The sequence below is a fragment of the Acanthochromis polyacanthus genome, chromosome 4 (genome assembly GCF_021347895.1).
Source record: "Acanthochromis polyacanthus isolate Apoly-LR-REF ecotype Palm Island chromosome 4, KAUST_Apoly_ChrSc, whole genome shotgun sequence".
In the NCBI taxonomy this organism is placed as follows: Eukaryota; Metazoa; Chordata; class Actinopteri; family Pomacentridae; genus Acanthochromis; species Acanthochromis polyacanthus.
Window position 1 is genome coordinate 19,422,741 of NC_067116.1, and position 19,056 is coordinate 19,441,796.

Genomic DNA, 19,056 nt, shown 5'->3' on the forward strand with positions numbered 1-19,056 from the left:
AAGCGGTGTATAGAGAATGGATGGATGGATGGATGGATAGCTATACAGCAAATGAATCAGATAACAAAAACAATGGTGAATCGTGGACGTTATTTTCAACAAGGACGTCTCAGAATCAAACATTTTTAGACATTTATGCGGCACATAACAAATAGTAGTTCAACTTTCCTGTTTGTTGTGTGATGAAGCCAAAAGCTGCTTTTCACGGAGATTACACTTGATTCTTATTGAAATAAAACAATTTTCTGTTCAAAGGTTTGGCATCGCTGATAAATGTTTTTATTTTTGAAAGAAAAGGGTTTTTTTTTCAATGAGGATAACATTAAATTAATCATAAATCCAGTCTAGACATTGTTAATGTGGTAAATGACTATTCTAGCTGGAAACGACTGATTTTTAATGGAATATCTCCATAGGGGTACAGAGGAACATTTCCAGCAACCATCACTCCTGTGTTCTAATGCTACATTGTGTTAGCTAATGGTGTTGAAAGGCTAATTGATGATTAGAAAACCCTTGTGGAATTATGTTAACACATGAATAAAAGTGTGAGTTTTCATGGAAAACATGAAATTGTCTGGGTGACCCCAAACATTTGAACACTGGTGTAAATACTAAAAGAAGGTTTTTAAAAAGTAGCCTAATTTAAACGAAAGGAACTTTGGCCTGTAAACACACTACATCAATGCTGACTGGGTTTGATTTTCACAGTGACATGAAAGGCCTAATGTACTTCAAGCCTGTGCTAGCCCTGCATGAAATCTATGTGTCACTGCTGGTCTCCGGATTCTGTCTGTGGATGTGGGGCTTTTAGATTGGCAGTGAAATGCATTCCTTTGCATTGCGCTCAGGTCTAAACTTTATTTGCCCTTGGCCTTTCTACTTGAGTACAGTTTTGACCTACTATTTATAACTCTCAGGCCACTGTTTGCCCTTTGACTTTCTCTGGTGAAACAGTAGAGCCAGCTAAACTAAATGTCACATGGCATGCGAGTTGTACTTAATGTCCTGAGCCCATGTCTGCTCTTCTTTTCCCCACACAGAGGTTTAGTATCACTCGACTGCTCGGGACAGCTGGGCTTTAGTGCTGTGAGCCAACAGCTCACTTGTGAGACTTATTCTTTTGTGTTGTAGTTCACCTTACTTTTAATTATATGATTTTCAAAAAATAAAAAAGTTAAATTTTAATATAGGAACAGGTAAAGAAATTGCTGCTCTGACAAATGCTATAAACTAAAGGAACTGAGAATAGGTTGACTCTGCTCTGAGTATGTTTTTGTAGAGATATAACTTTCTGCATATACATACAACATATACATATGCATATTGTTGTTGAAGAAGGATTTCCACACCCATACACATGCCCTGATGTTGTGAGGACACTTAACTTTGTTCTGCTTAAGATGATCAAACACACTGTGATGCAACAAGCAAACAGCAGTGGCCTAGAGTGACCTGTTTCCCAATTTTCTCCCTGCTAAACCTAATGACTGTTGCAGTATTGCACCGTGTTTCACTTAGGGGATTTTAGGGGCAACTTCACTGAATTTAAACCTTTCTCATTTAATAGAGAATTCTAAATGTTGTTGCCTCTGTTCACATTGAAATGTTTGGACAACAAGCCTTGCAGTCACTGTGCCCATTACTTGACCTTATATTTATGAAGGTCTTCTGATATGTGAATCAAATGTTAAGCTTCATCTACACTTCATTAGGAAACTGGTGCTTCTGTATTTCTGTACACAAGTTAAGGAGAAAATATTGCATACTGCAGGATGTTGTTTAGCTGCACTTAAGTGGGATGGCTGTATGCTTACAAAACTTAAAGCTGGGTCAGTACTTTACACTGTCATTTTTCTTTCTTTTTTTAAATAAGTAATCTTACAAAAAAACTTTTTTCTTATTTTACTATTTATTCTGTATTTATGAAATACACAAAAATATCAATAAAATCTCAAAATGTCTTATGCAAAACAACATGAAAAATCTATAATTGTTTTCCAAAGAAAATTGGTTTTGTTTTACATAACAAGACCATCCATTAAAGGTCCATTAAAAAAATGTAGGAATTAAACAAATATTGTTTGTTAAATTCAAGCATAACACTGTCTGTAAAGCTCTAAATTTAGATACAATTAGTGATAACTAATAGGAAAATGAGGGCAGTTTTGAAATTTAACTTAGATTTGTTTGTTCAGTAAGAGATAATTGTATTAATTGTATAATTATAATTGTATAATTACGGTCATTCTGTATTTTATGAGATAGTTATTTTCTGTTATTATACAGTATTTTGGCACCCTAGTTGCCAGCAGTTAGTTAGTTAGTTTGTTTGCTTTTACAGCATAACAAGCTTTACTACTGGTTGTGTGGGATAACCAAAGGTGGCCACCATGGGCCATCTCTTAGCTTTGCTCCTGTATCTGATGAATGGTAGCAATATCAAAATTAACACTGTTACTCCACCAAGGAATGTGGTGGAGTTATGTGACCATCAGTGTATGTTTGTCTGTTTGTCTGTGTGCGGGTCATTCCTACTATTCGGTGCCATTTGAGTCCCCATGACAGAGTATTGCATATTTTTGGTAAAAATGTCCTAATACTAATTTTCAAAAGCCTGGCTTATATGGTTAACAGTTCTCTACCATAATATACAATGATATGTATGCAGGAATATTTCAATTTTAAACAATTACCCTTATTTTTGGATAAGTAGGTCAAATTCCCATGTCCCAAATCATGTTTGCTCAATTAAAAATACATACAAAAGTAATAGTAATAAAATAAACCCAACACTTTTCATTACTGTTGCACAGCTTCGTTTATAATCTACCTCCCCAAATGTTATTTTTTTGCTATTTATACATTTTTACTGCTTTTTACTGCTGTTCAAATTGTGTTGTGCCTTACAATAGAGCACATTTTTTGTACATATACTTCTTTGTTAATATTTCTCAAAATAGATATTTCAAGGGTAAATTAAGGGACATTTTAGCTCTTACTAAATGTAATTATTATAGCAAGAGTGGTTTGGAAACATAGTGTAACAGATGTGAGAATGTCCCGTAACAGGGTGGACATTTGCCGTCTGTCATATGCAAAGAATTTGGTAAAAATATTAGATTATTGATATCCTGAGCTGGACCAATATAGTTTTCTTATAGTTTGATAAGTAATCCTTCAGTTAAAAGACCAAAAAAATTGGAAATTTTAACATTTTTTTAATAGATTAAACAAGGCCGAAATGGCACCAAATAGTGGGAATGACCCGTGCAGCATTACTCAAAAACAGACAAACAGATTAGGATGAAATTTTCAGGGAAGGTCAGAAATGAGACAAGGACCACTTGATTAGATTTTGGCAGTGATGCAGCTTATAATTTGGATCCACGGATTCCTTAAAGATTTCTAAATCATTGTAAGATGGTGGCAAGGCATCACTGTAACTATGACAAGTGAACACTATGTCAGCTGCCTGCTGACGATCACATGATTGTGATCCTACTACAAATCCATCACTGCATCACTTATCGGGACATATCTGTCGGAAATTATACAACAACTAAGCAGCCTTGTTGGAGTACTTCACTCTCTGAGTGCTTTTCTTGTTCTAACTTAAAGGCATCAGAGGAGATTTAATTTCCTACGACTTTGAACGTAGCATGCGCATGCGCACATACAACCTCTCTCTCACCCCCCCTCTAACCTCCCCCCTTACGAAGAAACACCCCCCTCCAGAAACTTGCGTAGGACTCGTGAAGTTGTCTTTTACGGCTGGGTCCCCCTGGATCTTTATCTGCCATTATGTAAATAAAGATGAGCAAAACAAGTCGCCAGCTAACTACGAAGCTATACCAAAGCAACACATACAGAAAACACGTAAGTCCAAGGCGTACGTAATCTATGTAACTAGGCCTGGGCCGGAAGATTTTTGATTGACAGGAAAGGGAGCAAACCAAACGCCTCGGTCCGAGCGCGTTGATTGGCTGATGTTTTTCAGGTCCTGCCATGTGAACAGTGTTTTTTTTTTGTTTGTTTGTTTTTTTAGAAACCATACATACAAGTCCACTAAAGGTCAGTATATTCATTTTATGTGAATCAGACAAATTTAAAAAAAAAAAACATCCTCCATAATGCCTTTAAGATGAAGACATGATTAAAGAATTGTGTGAGGGTTGAAAATCCTGTGCATTGAAAACACAACACTGAATCTTCCATATTTCTGTTCAATAACACTGAACAACCTACACAAGACATGACTAAAAGTTTAAATTTACTATAAAGTTATAAAAGACTTTTCAGAAAATCCATTCCTGACTTGTGTTTATGTCATTTCTAGTAGGAAAGTTTGAAAAAAAAGGTGACTGGGGGTTGTTGGGTTACAGGAGGCTGCTGTAACCTCAGTGTTTGAAAATCCTGCCTATGGCCCTGTACAATATATCACCACAGAGCAATATCATTAATTCATTCATTTATATGCTGTTTTGATACTAAGAGTGGACCTAAGGTGTTTAGATATTGCACTTACCCACCTATGCAGCTGCTGAATGTGAAGGCATCCTCCGTGCTCCCTACTTGCCCTTTAAACCAGGAAGGCGGGTCTATGAGGGGGGAGTTGTCCCGTGTGTACGTGCGGCTGCTCCGCCGCTGCAGTCGCCTCCTCATCGGACCAGACTGCGGATCACACGGGGTGACCAGAGGTGCCCACTGGGGGTCAAAAATGGTGAAAATCACAACAGTGAAGACCAAGCCGTACACGGACCAGAAGCCCGGGACGAGCGGTCTGAGGAAGAGGGTGACGGTGTTCCAGCAGAACCAGCACTATGCGGAGAACTTCATCCAGAGCATTATCTCTGTCATCGAGCCCGCCGAGCGCCAGGCGGCCACTCTGGTGGTGGGAGGAGACGGCAGGTTTTTCATGAAAGACGCCATTCAGCTTATCGTTCAGATCGCTGCTGCCAACGGGGTCAGTAGGAGAAGGAAATGTTGTGCACCTTTCCCTTCCTCCCTCTCTGAATGTGCAGCTAGCTGAGAAACACACTGCTGCTCTGTAGCACTCAGCTAGCTAGTTCAGGTCAAGCTAGCTGTCAAGTTTGTCAACTTTATTCCTCAGTAACTACTTTGTTGTGTTGTGTATGATAGTTTGTAGGTTAACAACTTTCATTAGCTACCAAGAGAAGTCGAGTGACTTTTCTAGCTTATGCTAACTTTACCATTTTTAACGACAGCATTCAGAATATAAACTCAATCCTCAACAAGCTAATGCTCTCACTCATTCTGAAATGTGGCTATCCTTGTTAAAATTTTGTTCTGGCTCTAAACGTTACAGGTTAATGCTAGTGATGTGAAGCTACAAGTGAATGACTAAGTTAATGTTAGCTAACTGACTCTACATGACTATTCAATCTTCCTTCATTCCTGTCATACGACATTGTTGGAACAAACATGGCATTCTTGCCTGAACATGTACTTAGATTTGGCCTGGATTTCATTAAGATTGTGTTCATGGAAAACCACTTGAAGGTCCAGAGCAGTCAGTGAAGCCCTGACAGGTGCCATCAACATCCGTCTGGGTTTCCCTGCTCTGTCTCCGATGGCCTGCATGACCGCAGTGATCTTTTGGTTAAAGTGCACGAAGGAGGCCACTGGCATATCCAACGACTACCACCTTTGACATTTACACACCGACACGACGCCTTGGCTTTATTGCAAAAGCCTGATGAATAATTATTTTATGACTTTCACAAACAGTCTCAGGTTTCGGTGTTTCACGGTGCTATTAATGACAAAGAATAGGTTTTAGTGTTGCAAAGGGACGCATTAATTGCATCACTGTGTTGTTTCATAATGAGCTGGGCTGAATGTCACTGGCTCCCTCCACTGTGATGCTGCTCAAACGCTTTTAGGCGAGCAGGGGGCGTGACAGCAACGTGCAGCTGGTCACGTTTTCCAGCATATGTCTGCACAATGGATGGGAACTACACAAGTACAGAATGCATGAGTAGGACATCCTGTGCATTTGCCCTTTTTTGGAATTCCAGTCATTTAAGCAACCAATGCTACCTTGTTAATCATGACACGGACAATTGCAAGCATAAGACAGCCTCATCACATTTTGACAGGAGGTACTGGTTGCTGTCTCTTTTGAGATGGCTCCTCTGTCTGTTTTAGCTGCTGCAAGGCACCATTGCTAAATTCCTCAGTAATGCCAGTATGTTTCAGTTGCACAAAGATGTCTGATTTAGGGTGCAATTTTTGGTCTATGTTAGGAAATAGGTCGGTGGAGAAATGCTACAATTGACTAAGTCATGGAGACAGAGGCGCTGCTGTTCACATGTTTACACAAAGTAAACCATTGCCCCAGTAGCACGATTTCAAAACTAAAAAAGGAGTCAAAGTACACATGCTATTTATGTATAGCTTCTTCTGCAGAAACCTGCTTCAAGAAGAAGCAGCAAGAAGCTATACATAATTGAAGAAAACAACAATTTCTATCTGCCTAGTACATTTATGAAGATAAATGTACTAGGCAGATAGAAATTGTTGATAATGAAACTGATAATGAAATTATGTCTAAAGGTAACTATGACACTGTGTTAGTGGTTCAGTCACAGCTTGCACTCTGATCTACATGTTATTGATTCTTAGTAGGGTTACACTGATATGGTTTAACAGGGTTGATACTGATGTGATTATTACTAATCAGGAAGACCGATAAGCGATATTAGGAGCAGATATGCATTTGCAGTAAAAATGTAACCTTGTTAAAATGTATTTTTATGTGTTTTGAAAGGATTTGTTTCAAACATAGCGTTCAGACATTTATTCTTCAGTATTAATAAGCTTTTCCTCTTGATGTGTAACCAATCATATAGTGCTGTGGGCGGGACATTGTTCAAATCTACAAAATAGTGGCTACAGCCAAAGCAGTACATTTTTAAATTAATTTATTTTATCAGGAATTGGTTAAGAAAAAAATAATCCAATAATACACATAATGGCAAAAGATAGCTAATTGACTCAATGGAGTCATTCAAACCAGTGAATCGGAAGAAAAATCTTGGTTCTGGTTTTGCAAAGCAAAGCCCTTCCTTTGCATTACAGTCTCCATACATTTAGCAAGCAACTTCCTGCCCCTAAAATGTTCAAATTAATTTCATTACCCCATTGTATTATCCCCCTCTCTGTCCTTATGTCTGTGATTTTATGCTCGAGTACATTAATCTGTACATGTGCACATGTGGTCCTTGTTGCAGATTAATCATCTGGTGATTGGTCAGAATGGCATCATGTCCACCCCAGCAGTCTCCTGTGTGATCCGCAAGATCAAGGCAGTGGGTGGAATCATCCTCACAGCCAGCCACAACCCAGGTGGCCCCAATGGAGATTTTGGCATAAAGTACAACATTTCCAGTGGAGGTGAGAGGACGAGGTTCCTCTGATCACTGTAGTCCAAAGAGTGATCAGAAATGTGCACAGAGCCTTTTCAAAAAACACTGTTACACTATTGAGGATGTCTTCTGTTTCTGATAAAGTATTCGATTCAGTGTATCTGTTTGCACAGAACTCCTAAACACCCTTTGCGTTTTTTCCCAGGACCTGCTCCAGAGGGCATTACAAATAAAATCTTCGAGATCAGCAAAGGCCTGCAGGAGTATCACATCTGCCCAGAGCTCAAAGTGGATCTGTCCAAGATCGGCAAGCAGACCTTTGAAGTGGACACCTTCAAGCCCTTCACAGGTATGCAGCATGGAGGGCAGAATTCAGGAATGAATTGGTTCAGAGTTAAATATTAATGTTGACCACATTAAATGTAGTGTCCAACTTGGAGTTTCTGTGCTGCTTTTAAACATGAACTGATTAGATTGGATAATAAATGAATCTGGTTGCTGTCTTGGGAAATATTTAAACTAGTATGACCAGTGTGTCATGACAATTAATTTTGTACCTGTAGTCTTTGTCTTGACATCAACCACCATGTTAATTGTGCTCTTTTTTTTTTTTTTATCCCAGTGGAAATTGTGGACTCCGTTGAGGCCTATGCTGAGATGCTAAGGGGAATCTTTGACTTTGCTGCACTGAAAGAGCTTCTCTCTGGAGCCAATCACATTAATGTCCGACTGGATGCTATGCATGGAGGTATGGAACCGCACGTCCCGACTTTAAACCTTGTGATAGAGAAATATGTTGCAAAGACCATATTTGGACCTAAAGTTCAAAAACTGGAAATCAGGCTTTTGAGTCAGGATAAATTGGCAACAGAAGGCACAAATAAAAAAACACAAATTTTTAGCACATCACAGTGTAACAGAGTAGAAGAGTGTTTCTGTAATTGTCCCTGGCAACATGTATCGCCCCTCTAATGGAACTTGCCCTCCCTCTAGTGGTTGGTCCCTATGTGAAGAAGATAGTGTGTGAAGAACTGGGTTCTCCTGCCAACTCAGCAGTCAACTGCGTCCCCCAGGAGGACTTTGGTGGTCACCACCCAGACCCCAACTTGACCTATGCTGCCGACCTGGTCAACACCATGAAAGGTGGAGAGTATGACTTCGGAGCCGCCTTTGATGGTGATGGTGTAAGTGGTGTAACTTTTGTAAGAGGATGATTTTTACAGCTATTAAATCGGACAGCTTATTGGGGAAGAGGTGAGAGCGGAGTTGTGAAGTCTGTAAGCTAGATTTGAATCGATGATGTCAGCTCACATAAAATAAATTTAATAAACTCCGGTCTGTTAACTGTTTAATTTAGAGTTTTCTCTCTAATAGGCCAGAGCCAGTAATCAAAATACTGGGACTGGTTCCCAGGGTGAGACAGAATTGATCTCATTTTGACTTTGGCCCGGCATGTAATGAGGACAGTGAATGTTTTTAGTTAGCAGTTTTCCTTTAGCTCTGACACTTATCTCATGTTTCGTGAAAGGAGTAGATTAAATGTATGACAATATTGATAAAATAATTTAAAAAAAAATACCATATCATTAAGACATACTTACACGATTTGTCATACTTCTGCTGCCTTTTGAACAAGTAATGAGATGCAAGAAATGTTTTTACATAAAAGTTTTTCTTCTAAATTTTGAAAATCTGTAGAAAAACAAATCAAATGTAAATCTGTCTGTAGAGACTTTGTAAGTTTTTTCACTTTTCAAAAAAAATTTTAACCAACTTTTCAGGACCGCAACATGGTGCTGGGTAAACATGGTTTCTTTGTGAACCCCTCTGACTCCGTGGCTGTCATTGCTGCTAACATTACCAGCATCCCTTACTTCAAGAAGACTGGTGTCAAAGGACTGGCTCGCAGTATGCCCACCAGTGGAGCCTTGGACAAGTAAAAATGACACAACAATACAGCTAATATAAAGTTTTCCTTCTTGGGTAAATTGAAACATTGCTCCCACTAGTCGCAGATCAATTGTTTCTTACGTGGCTTATTATGCGTTTCAGTGTGGCTAAAGCTCTGCAGATGCAGCTGTACGAGACTCCGACTGGTTGGAAGTTCTTTGGGAATCTGATGGATGCTGGAAAACTCTCACTGTGTGGAGAGGAGAGCTTCGGCACCGGTGAGAACAAGTCATCAGATTTATGTCGCTCAGACTGCAGGCAGAGAAATCAGTCACTCATCACTTCTCCCCTCTTTTGCTACCCTACCAGGCTCAGATCATATCCGTGAGAAGGACGGCTTGTGGGCAGTGTTGGCGTGGTTGTCTATCTTAGCCACCAGGAAACGGAGCGTGGAGGAGATCATGAAGGATCACTGGCAGAAGTTTGGCAGGAACTTTTTCACCAGGTCAGAAATGATTCCCGTACAACAGTTCATGTAACATTAGCAAAGTCTTAATAGAGAAATGTTTCAGGTTGCCAGTGGTAAGAAATTTATGTCGATCATTGTTGGTCCCAACACTTAACTTGGTGGAAGCTTTTTAAGAAACACCACCTGGGTAGATGCAGGAATGTAGGGTGCTCAAATGGAGCTGTGGCGCCTTCCAGTGGCAACTAAAAGAAGTGCAGCACTTAAAGCAATTTACACATTCACACTCTTCATAGCTGTTTTTCCTGCATGACAGTTAAATCAATAATGTTATCACCAAAAATGAACAGCTGTCTAAAGCCAGTTACAGATTATAGTTTTACATTGACTTTGTCCTACTTTACATTCAGGTACGACTATGAGGAGGTTGACTCAGACGCTGCCAACAAGATGATCAAGGATCTGGAGACGGCAATGCTCGAGCCTTCCTTTGTAGGAAAGAAGTTCTCTTCAGGAGATAAGACCTATGAAGTGGCTATCGCTGACAACTTCGCCTACACAGACCCTGTCGATGGAAGTGTATCCAAAAACCAGGTAAGAAGCCTGAGAGACAAAGTTTCTCCTGTGATCTCTCAGTTTTCTTCTTATCATCAGATGCAGTCCATTGCTTAGACCATATCACACAACAATCTTATGTGCTCACACTTAGTTCAAGTGGTGTTTGATCTGTCCATTTTCACTGCAAGTCCTACTAAGAGTCTGTCTCCAATTAAACACTCCAAAGAATTTCCTCCTTACAGTCAAACCTTAATATGTTGATGTGATCCCACACTGTTTTAAAGTGATATATTAACAGTAATGACACAATTCAAATATTGGCTGAATACCTGATGAAGTCATATCCCAAACTATCAGCATGCAACAGTGTGAGTTATTGTACTTCATATATTATACCTCCACATGTTTTTTTCCTCTTGCTGTACAATTTCATTTATCATCATCCCGTCTGTCTTTCTCTGTTTGTCTCTCGCTCTCTCAGGGCCTCCGGATCATTTTCTCTGACGGATCTAGGATAATTTTCCGTCTCAGCGGCACAGGCAGCGCAGGAGCAACCATCAGGCTCTACATTGACAGCTATGAGAAGGACCCCCTGAAAATTGACCAGGATCCACAGGTCAGGACAGTGACAAGTATTTCCATCTGGTTTGATCCAGTGAGAAAGAGATGAGACAATGAAGTCCCCATACAGGAAAATAAACATCCATGGGACTAATATATGGGATTAATACAGTTTGTCACACCGTCACCCGCCTTAGTTACAGCTGTCAAAGGCTTGCTTACATGGGCGCCAAAGTCACTCTGGCTGGAATGATCTCTAATATGCAGGATGGCCAGCTTGCATGGGGTGGAGCCCCCCCACCTAAAAAAAAAAACAAGTTCCAGAGATTTTATTCAACACAGGAGATGATGGCGATGTTTGGCCAAGTTGTAAGTTATGGCAGCTTATCAAGAGCAGTATGAAGAGAGGGAAAGTTAGCTCAAGGGGAAAATAAAAGAGTGTGAGCTCCAACTAGACACTTCATAAAGTCGTTTTGACTGGTGTGGACAGGGAGGTGATGTAGTACAAGAAAGCAAGACAAGAGAGAAAAAAGTGAATAAAAGTTCCTCTCAAGCCCTTTATCCTCCTCGGTGCTTGGACGCTTTGAATGAACAGATAAGCAGAAACATATTGCTTCAAAATCTTAGCTCGACAGATAAATGGCCACTGGGTTAATGGTTCACTTGGCTGACTTTGGGTAGGTTTGATTTATGCACCCAGAGTGTTATGTCTTCATATGAACAGATTTAGAGTAGAAAAAAGAGCACTTCATAAAAACCACTTTTTTTTTACCTAACACTTGTTTTATGAATCTGTTCTGTTTATTCCTGATTAATCACATGTTGCTATGCAAAATATAACCATCATACGATATATATTCTTGTAGCCTTAGATGACAGTTTTAAGAAGTTAATTTTATTTCAGCTGATCTCTGGTTGGACCGTAATAGTTCATCTTTTATGCTCATACATCTGAAACACAGATTAGCCGCCAGTGAAAGGCAAATGCATGGTAAACATCTACAAAATACTGCGTCATTTAGATTAACAATTTTCCTCATCCTGGAATGTAGAGTGATTCAGACCTACAGTTGCAGATTTACTCTACTCTGTTTGACTTGACTACACAGTATAAAGCAGATAAAATAAAATATTGAAAATAAAAATATTTTCAAGAAAAAAGTTATAAAACCAAGCAAAAATTGACATTAAAATACTAAGAAAAAGGAATGCTCTTCCAAAGCAAGTGATAGTCAAAAGCCTTAAAAATAATTGATTCATGTAAACAACACTTCTGAGGAATAATGTGACATTTTTAGGAGATAAACATATTTCATTTTTAGGAGTTGTAGCATGATAAGATACGTCTCTCATATTCATCTGTCACATACACACGTGGACAAAATTGTTGGTATCCCTCAGTTAAAGAAGGAAAAACCCACAATTCTCACTGAAATCACTTGAAACTCACAAAAGTAACAATAAATAAAAATTTATTGAAAATTAAATAATCAAAAACAGCCATTACTTTTGAATTGTTGATTAACATAATTATTTTTTAAAAAAAACTAATGAAACAGGCCTGGACAAAAATGATGGTACCTCTATAAAAGATTGAAAACTATTTGACCAGAGTGACATGATTAACTCAGGTGTGTCATTTAATTGACATCACAGGTGTTTCCAAACTCATAATCAGTCAGTCTGCCTATTTAAAGGGAGACAAGTAGTCACCCTGCTGTTTGGTGAAAAGGTGTGTACCACACTGAACATGGACAACAGAAAGCGAAGGAGAGAATTGTCCCAGGACATCCAAAAGAAAATTATAGACAAACATCTTAAAGGTAAAGGCTATAAGACCATCTCTAAACAGCTTGAAGTTCCTGTGACAACAGTGGCTCATATTATTCAGAAGTTCAAGACCCACGGGACAGTAGCCAACCTCTCTGGACATGGCCGCAAGAGGAAAATTGATGACAAATTGAAGAGACGGATCGTTGGAATTGTATCCAAAGAGCCCAGAGCAACCTCCAAAGAAATTAAAGGTGAACTCCAAGGCCAAGGTACATCAGTGTCAGATCGCACCATTCGTCGTTGTTTGAGCCAAAGTGGACTTCATGGGAGACGACCAAGGAGGACACCACTGCTGAAAAAAACTCATAAAAAAGCCAGACTGGAATTTGCAAAAATGCATGTTGACAAGCCACAAAGCTTCTGGGAGAATGTCCTTTGGACAGATGAGACCAAACTGGAGCTTTTTGGTAAGGCACATCAACTCTATGTTCATAGACTCAAAAAGCAAGCATACGAAGAAAAGAACACTGTCCCTACGGTGAAACATGGAGGAGGCTCAGTAATGTTTTGGGGCTGCTTTGCTGCATCTGGCACAGGGTGTCTTGAAAGTGTGCAAGGTACGATGAAATCTGAAGACTATCAAGGCATTCTGGAGAGAAATGTGCTGCCTAGTGTCAGAAAGCTTGGTCTCAGTCGCAGGTCATGGGTCTTCCAACAGGACAACGATCCAAAACACACAGCCAAAAACACCCAAGAATGGCTGAGAGAAAAGCGTTGGACTATTCTAAAGTGGCCTTCTATGAGCCCAGATCTGAATCCCATTGAACATATGTGGAAGGAGCTGAAACATGCCATTTGGAGAAGACACCCATCAAACCTGAGACAACTGGAGCTGTTTGCTCATGAGGAGTGGGCCAAAATACCTGTTGACAGCTGCAGAACGCTCATTGACAAATACAGAAATCGTTTAATTGCAGTGATTGCCTCAAAAGGTTGTGCAACAAAATATTAAGTTATGGTTACCATCATTTTTGTCCAGCCCTATTTCATTAGTTTGTTTTTTTAAATAATTATATTAATCAACAATTCAAAAGTGATGGCTGATTTTGATTATTTAATTTTCAATAAATTTTTATTTATTGTTACTTTTGTGAGTTTCAAGTGATTTCAGTGAGAATTGTGGGTTTTTCCTTCTTTAACTGAGGGGTACCAACAATTTTGTCCACGTGTGTATGATACTAAAGCCGGGAGATGGTTGTCATAACTTAGCATAAGCACAGAACATAGATTGAAACTGCTGGCTTTCTTTTTATACACATTAACCAAATGAGATAACTTCATAATCAGTGACTTTTTTAGGGGTGTTGTTTGACTTTCATAGTTTTCACTATTTATACCAAGCTCAGCTTGTTTAATTCCACCTGTTTTCAGGAAACACTGCAATTCTTGTTGCTCTATATTAGCTTGTCACTTCTACTACTTGCATGAGAAGCTACATATATTGCAAGATTTGTGTAAATGGCACAGAAAGTCAGAAGTTCTCTTGTTCTTTGTGTCATTGTGCAGGTGATGCTGGCGCCCCTGGTCGACATTGCCCTCAAAGTCTCTCAGCTCCACGAGAGCACTGGACGCACCGGCCCGACTGTGATCACATGATTCCTCTGCCACACTGCCTCCACTCACACTCAGCAACGGGATACCTCCGCTCTCTCGGGGATGAAGCTGCCCCTGAATGCTGTTTTGGCTTCGGTTCCTGGCCCTCTTGAAAACAGAGCAGGGTGAAGAACTGAAACTCAGCGTGCAGGTTGAACACAAGAAAATACATGAGGAGCTACTGATTTAGCTGAAAGTTATCCACTGCCATCTTGTAGTTCCAGACTGCTGTACATTGAGCTGACGTGTTGTTCTCTTTGTTCTTGAAATACTGGGAAAATCTGCAGGAGCGATCAATAATTTAGCTTGACACCTTTTAAGTAGCTTGCATGACAAAGACACTGAGTGTGTTCCTATATCCAAACTGCCATACATGTAGTATATCAGAAAAATGATTTAGTATGTGTCAGTACACGGTATGCTAAATGTTATATACAAAAAATACAAGGAGGTCTTACTACATGTGGTTGCATTTTGCTGTATTCATTCCAGCATACTTTTCTAGCTATTCTGGCCCACAAGCCTCTGAACAGTGGAAAATATGTCACATATGTCAGTACATATAGGTGTGTAAACAAGCTGGAGCTGCCGAGAGCGCACCACCAGATTTTGTACTACAGATTTTAATGGATATAAGAGCAAAGTGATCAGTGCTTAAGGTGCAATATTCTGACTATGAGTAGTATGTCCCAATTGTATGTGTACTGCATCCATCTGTGTGTATTTTATGAGGACAGCTGCATTATGTAGACAAAAAATAAGTATGTGATTTTGGAGCACAGTCAGTGTCACATGTTCTGTAGCACATGCTCGTACTGTGATTTAAGGAAAACAAACTTTATCGACTCAAAAGTGGACTTAAGACTTAAATTGAGTGTGCCTCATGTAATTTCTGGAACCACGTTCAACTATGTTATTGTCCAACTGTCTCCCTGCTCTATCATTAAATGGAGAAACTGCCAAACTGGTCATAAATCAGCAATCTGGGGCAACCTCACCTCTTTCCCCACTACTGACCTGGTGCCTTTCCTCCCTCTTTGCTCTAAAACCACCAAAACAGCCTCTCAACTTGAGCCACAGTGAAATTCTTGAGAACTAACACATCCACCATTAATAAAAGAACCTTACATAAATGATTGTGGTCATGTTTGAAGTGTTTTCCTTTAATTTTCTGGGTACATGATAAATGCTTTTTATTCATAAGCATATGTCTGTCATATACTCACAAGTATTAATGGATGTTGTACGTTTCCTTCAAGAAACCAGCTGGTGTTGGGAGCAGCAATAATTCCCTGAACAGACCAGGATTAAGAAAACTGAGCATTCACAGGAGAAACCTGACGCAAGTGTGTGTGTGTGTGTGTGTGTGTGTGTGGTGGTACTGTTCAGTCGGGAAATTATTGTAGATAAATGCAGAGATCCTGTCCAGCAGTGAGGGAGCCAAATCGTAGGACGGGCCTCCAGGAGGATAAAGTGCTACGAAAAAAGTCAATGCCTCTCCAAAGACATTCCTGTAGCAAGCAGACGAGTAAAACTGATGAATTCTCTCTCCCTCACAAGTCTTTTGTAATGAGAGAGTCACTGTAATCCTGATTAACAAGTGAGAGTTAGAAAGTGTCAGGAGGTCGGAGAATCCTTCACGCTATGTCAAAAGGAAAAACAGATGAGCTGAAACACATTTTTGCACATAGTGTAGGTTTTTTACAAGGGGGGTTAGTGAATATTCTTCAAAGCAGCTTAAGACTATTTCAGACTACGGGTACTGGACTGGTGTCAACGTTTTTATACCACAAGTCAAATATTTGGATGTAAAATGGCAGCAATTTAGTTAATTGGAATGAGGGTGGAAAATCAGGTGCGCACAAAACAGCACAGGGAAATACACAGAATGTCTCTGAACATGAGAGGGAAAATTGGCCTCTATCACAGATGGCACATTTTACACCAGTTTCTGTCGTGTATGCCGGTATCACTTAATCTAACCAACACCATCAGCCCTACTTGTTTGCATTAATCTCTCCTAAATACTTACCAAACAGTTAAAGTTCCTCAGCTGGAACTAATAGGCCAATCCAGTTGTATTTTCTTGCACATATCTTAAGAGTTTGATGTATGATGACATTATGTTACAGGTGACTATTACTGCTAATTTGCATTTCCTGCTATTTTCCTGACACGAGCTTTGAGACGCACATTTCACATGGCATTGTTAACTTCTAAGAGCTACATCTGAATGAATGTTTCCAATCTTTAATCTTTGTTTACTTTCAGATTGCTGATAGGGCTTTGAAAGCCAATTGCAAAGCCTTCAAAGGTGCATTCTGCCCTGAGCAGTTCCTCTCGCTTCCCCAAGGAGTCACAATAATAGGGTAGAAATTTTTTCACGTTGCATTGTTCAGACCCTGTCAGTCTGACATAGTGCAATGCATAATGTGTTCCTCTTGTTTGGCTCCTAATGGCTTACAGGCTGTATTTGGATTGGCTGTCATTACATCAGGTAATCACAATACGGCTTACATTAAGCTGGCCTGGTCCACAGCTATTAGATGTCCAAATGGCTTTCTCTGGGGCTGGCGTGGAGCCGTGTGTTTTTAGAGTGGCCTGTTCATTGCTCTCATGCAAGAGGAGGGCAACGCGGCACACAAAGACATCATTCTCAAAGTCCTCAAATAAGGACTAAGGAAAGCAATGAGGTTTTTCTCCTCCGGTTCTTGTGGTTCTGCCTGTGTGAGACTTTTCCTCTGCTCATGCCCAAGTGATAAAGTGTTACGAGTTAGGGAAAAGGAATGTATTTTTTGTTTAAATAACTGACTGTATCCCAGCCTGGTTGTCACAGAGCTAATTATTAAATTACCATTTAACATTGTCACTCAAGTACTTTAGTGGCCATCATTTGTTTTGGTAGTTTTATCATGGGATGGTCATGAGAACCGTGTCAAATGTTTATAGAATTACATGGTTGAAGTAATAGTGCAACATGAGTTACTGGGCTCTTGCTCTGCTCCCATTCTGTGGCCTGCAATAAAACACAAATTTAATTGTAGTATCTACTAAAACAATAAGAGTTATAAATGATGCGGTTTTGCCTCATGGAGCTTATTTTCAATAGGACCCACTTGAAAGTCGAATTAGCCAGAACATCAAACCCACTGACAGGTAAAGTGTTTAACATTCATCATGTCAATGCAATGCATTGTTTTGGTGGAAAAATTTGGGTCATGTGAATGTTACCTTACTATGCCACATCTGACCCACTTAAACAGTGTTGCATACTGAGCACATCCCCCTTATGGAAACTGCAGTCCCAGAGAGCAAAAACCAGATCCATGTCCTAATGAGTCAGAGCTGTTTTGTGTGGGGGACCTACACGATAAAAGGTAGGTGTTTTCATTGTTCCATCTCCAAACAAAGATGCAGTCGATTTTAAAAGTGGTCAGGTTGTCATAGTAACCGCACACAGCAGCAAAGTCAAGTTAACAAAGTAAAGACTTGGCTGATCCTCAAGCATGAAGTTTGAACAAAACCCAAGAAATTCTAAACTTACCGGAGGATATCTGGCCAGCTGAGAAAAGCTGACTTGTAAATAAGACAACTTTGCATTTACCAGAAGTCCTATTTCTCCTCTTTCCTGCCACCATTCTAACAGACCAGTTCAAGATGAAAGTGATTGTGGTCCACTCAACTCAGCACTCCTGGTTAGAGCATAGCCTGGCTATACAAAGATGCATTTGGAAGTGTAAGGTATTTAAAATTGCCGTCTCTCACATCTTCTCTAATTCTAGGACAGTAATGTGCTTTATGTCGACAGCAACCCAGCCTCTGCCTAACACTAACTGGACACCTTCATAGTACCATTGAAAAGTCTATAGTTTCTACAGCAACCAGCCACAACATTGTAACTTCTGACAGATGGAGAAAATAACACTGATCATTTTGTTATAATGCAATGTTCTGTTAAGAAACTTTGGGTCCTGACATTCATCTAGATACTTTGACATGCACCACCCACTTAAGCATTGTTACAGTCCAAGCTCAGCACCATAAGACAAGAGTATTCCCTGATGGCAGCAACCTCTCTGGTAAGACAACACACTTGACCAGACTTGCAAAACCCCTTAGGAATGGTGTGAGGAACACATCCAAGAGCCCAAGGCATTGACTTGACCTCCAAACTCTACCATATCCCAAACCGAGCAAGTTTTCAAGGAATGGCACAGGCAACACTGGAACAATTCTGATTCATGAAGGATCCACCCCATAACCCTCAAGAATCAAAGGATCTGCTGCCAATGCACTGGTGGAGAAGCAGAAAGTGGACCTAGACAATGTTAGGCAGGTATTTCTATTGTTGTTACTGATAATTGTATGTATCCCAGCACAATATATGCCAGACTTGCCTGTGATTTATTTTGTCCACCTTAAACGAGACTGTACATTCTTAAAACCTATGGTCCCACTTTTTTGTCTTCCCATGAAAAGTTCCATTTGATGTCCCATGGAGCGACTTTTGTGTACTATTTGTAATCCTGATCGATCCATCCATCCATCCTATATCTACACTGCTTTATCCTCATTAGGGCTGCGGGGGGGCTGGAGTCTATCCCAGCTGACTTAGGGCGAAGGCAGGGGACACCCTCGACAGTCTATCACAGAGCTACATGTAGAGACAAGCAATCACACTCACAGTCACACCTACGGACTACTTACAAACATCAGCAAACCTCTGCATGTTTTTGGACTATGGAGGAAGCCAGAGAACAGTGA

General features: G+C 40.0%; 1 protein-coding gene and 1 long non-coding RNA gene across 2 annotated transcripts in view; one reads left to right on the forward strand and one right to left on the reverse strand.

Annotated features, from left to right (window-relative positions):
- Positions 1-4,640, reverse strand: part of LOC110959669 (uncharacterized) — a 41,367-nt gene extending 36,727 nt beyond the window's left edge. The window contains exon 1 of the long non-coding RNA XR_002596243.2: positions 4,533-4,640. This is a non-coding gene — a long non-coding RNA (uncharacterized LOC110959669). The remainder of the gene's footprint in view (positions 1-4,532) is intronic.
- Positions 4,617-15,428, forward strand: pgm1 (phosphoglucomutase 1). The gene is made up of 11 exons (XM_051946815.1): positions 4,617-4,966; positions 7,257-7,419; positions 7,597-7,740; positions 8,014-8,139; positions 8,385-8,575; positions 9,173-9,327; positions 9,444-9,559; positions 9,651-9,786; positions 10,158-10,341; positions 10,787-10,921; positions 14,206-15,428. The coding sequence occupies exons 1-11, from the start codon at positions 4,721-4,723 to the stop codon at positions 14,293-14,295; spliced, it is 1,686 nt and encodes a 561-aa protein (XP_051802775.1). The 5' UTR covers positions 4,617-4,720; the 3' UTR covers positions 14,296-15,428.
- Positions 15,429-19,056: the final 3,628 nt, after the last annotated feature.

Excerpts from the sequence above, each read along its gene's own strand:
- pgm1 (XM_051946815.1), top strand. The coding sequence starts at position 4,721 with ATGGTGAAAATCACAACAGTGAAGACCAAGCCGTACACGGACCAGAAG. Across the intron at positions 4,967-7,256 it reads AGATCGCTGCTGCCAACGGG|ATTAATCATCTGGTGATTGG; the intron begins GTCAGTAGGAGA and ends TCCTTGTTGCAG. Across the intron at positions 9,560-9,650 it reads AGAGGAGAGCTTCGGCACCG|GCTCAGATCATATCCGTGAG; the intron begins GTGAGAACAAGT and ends CTACCCTACCAG.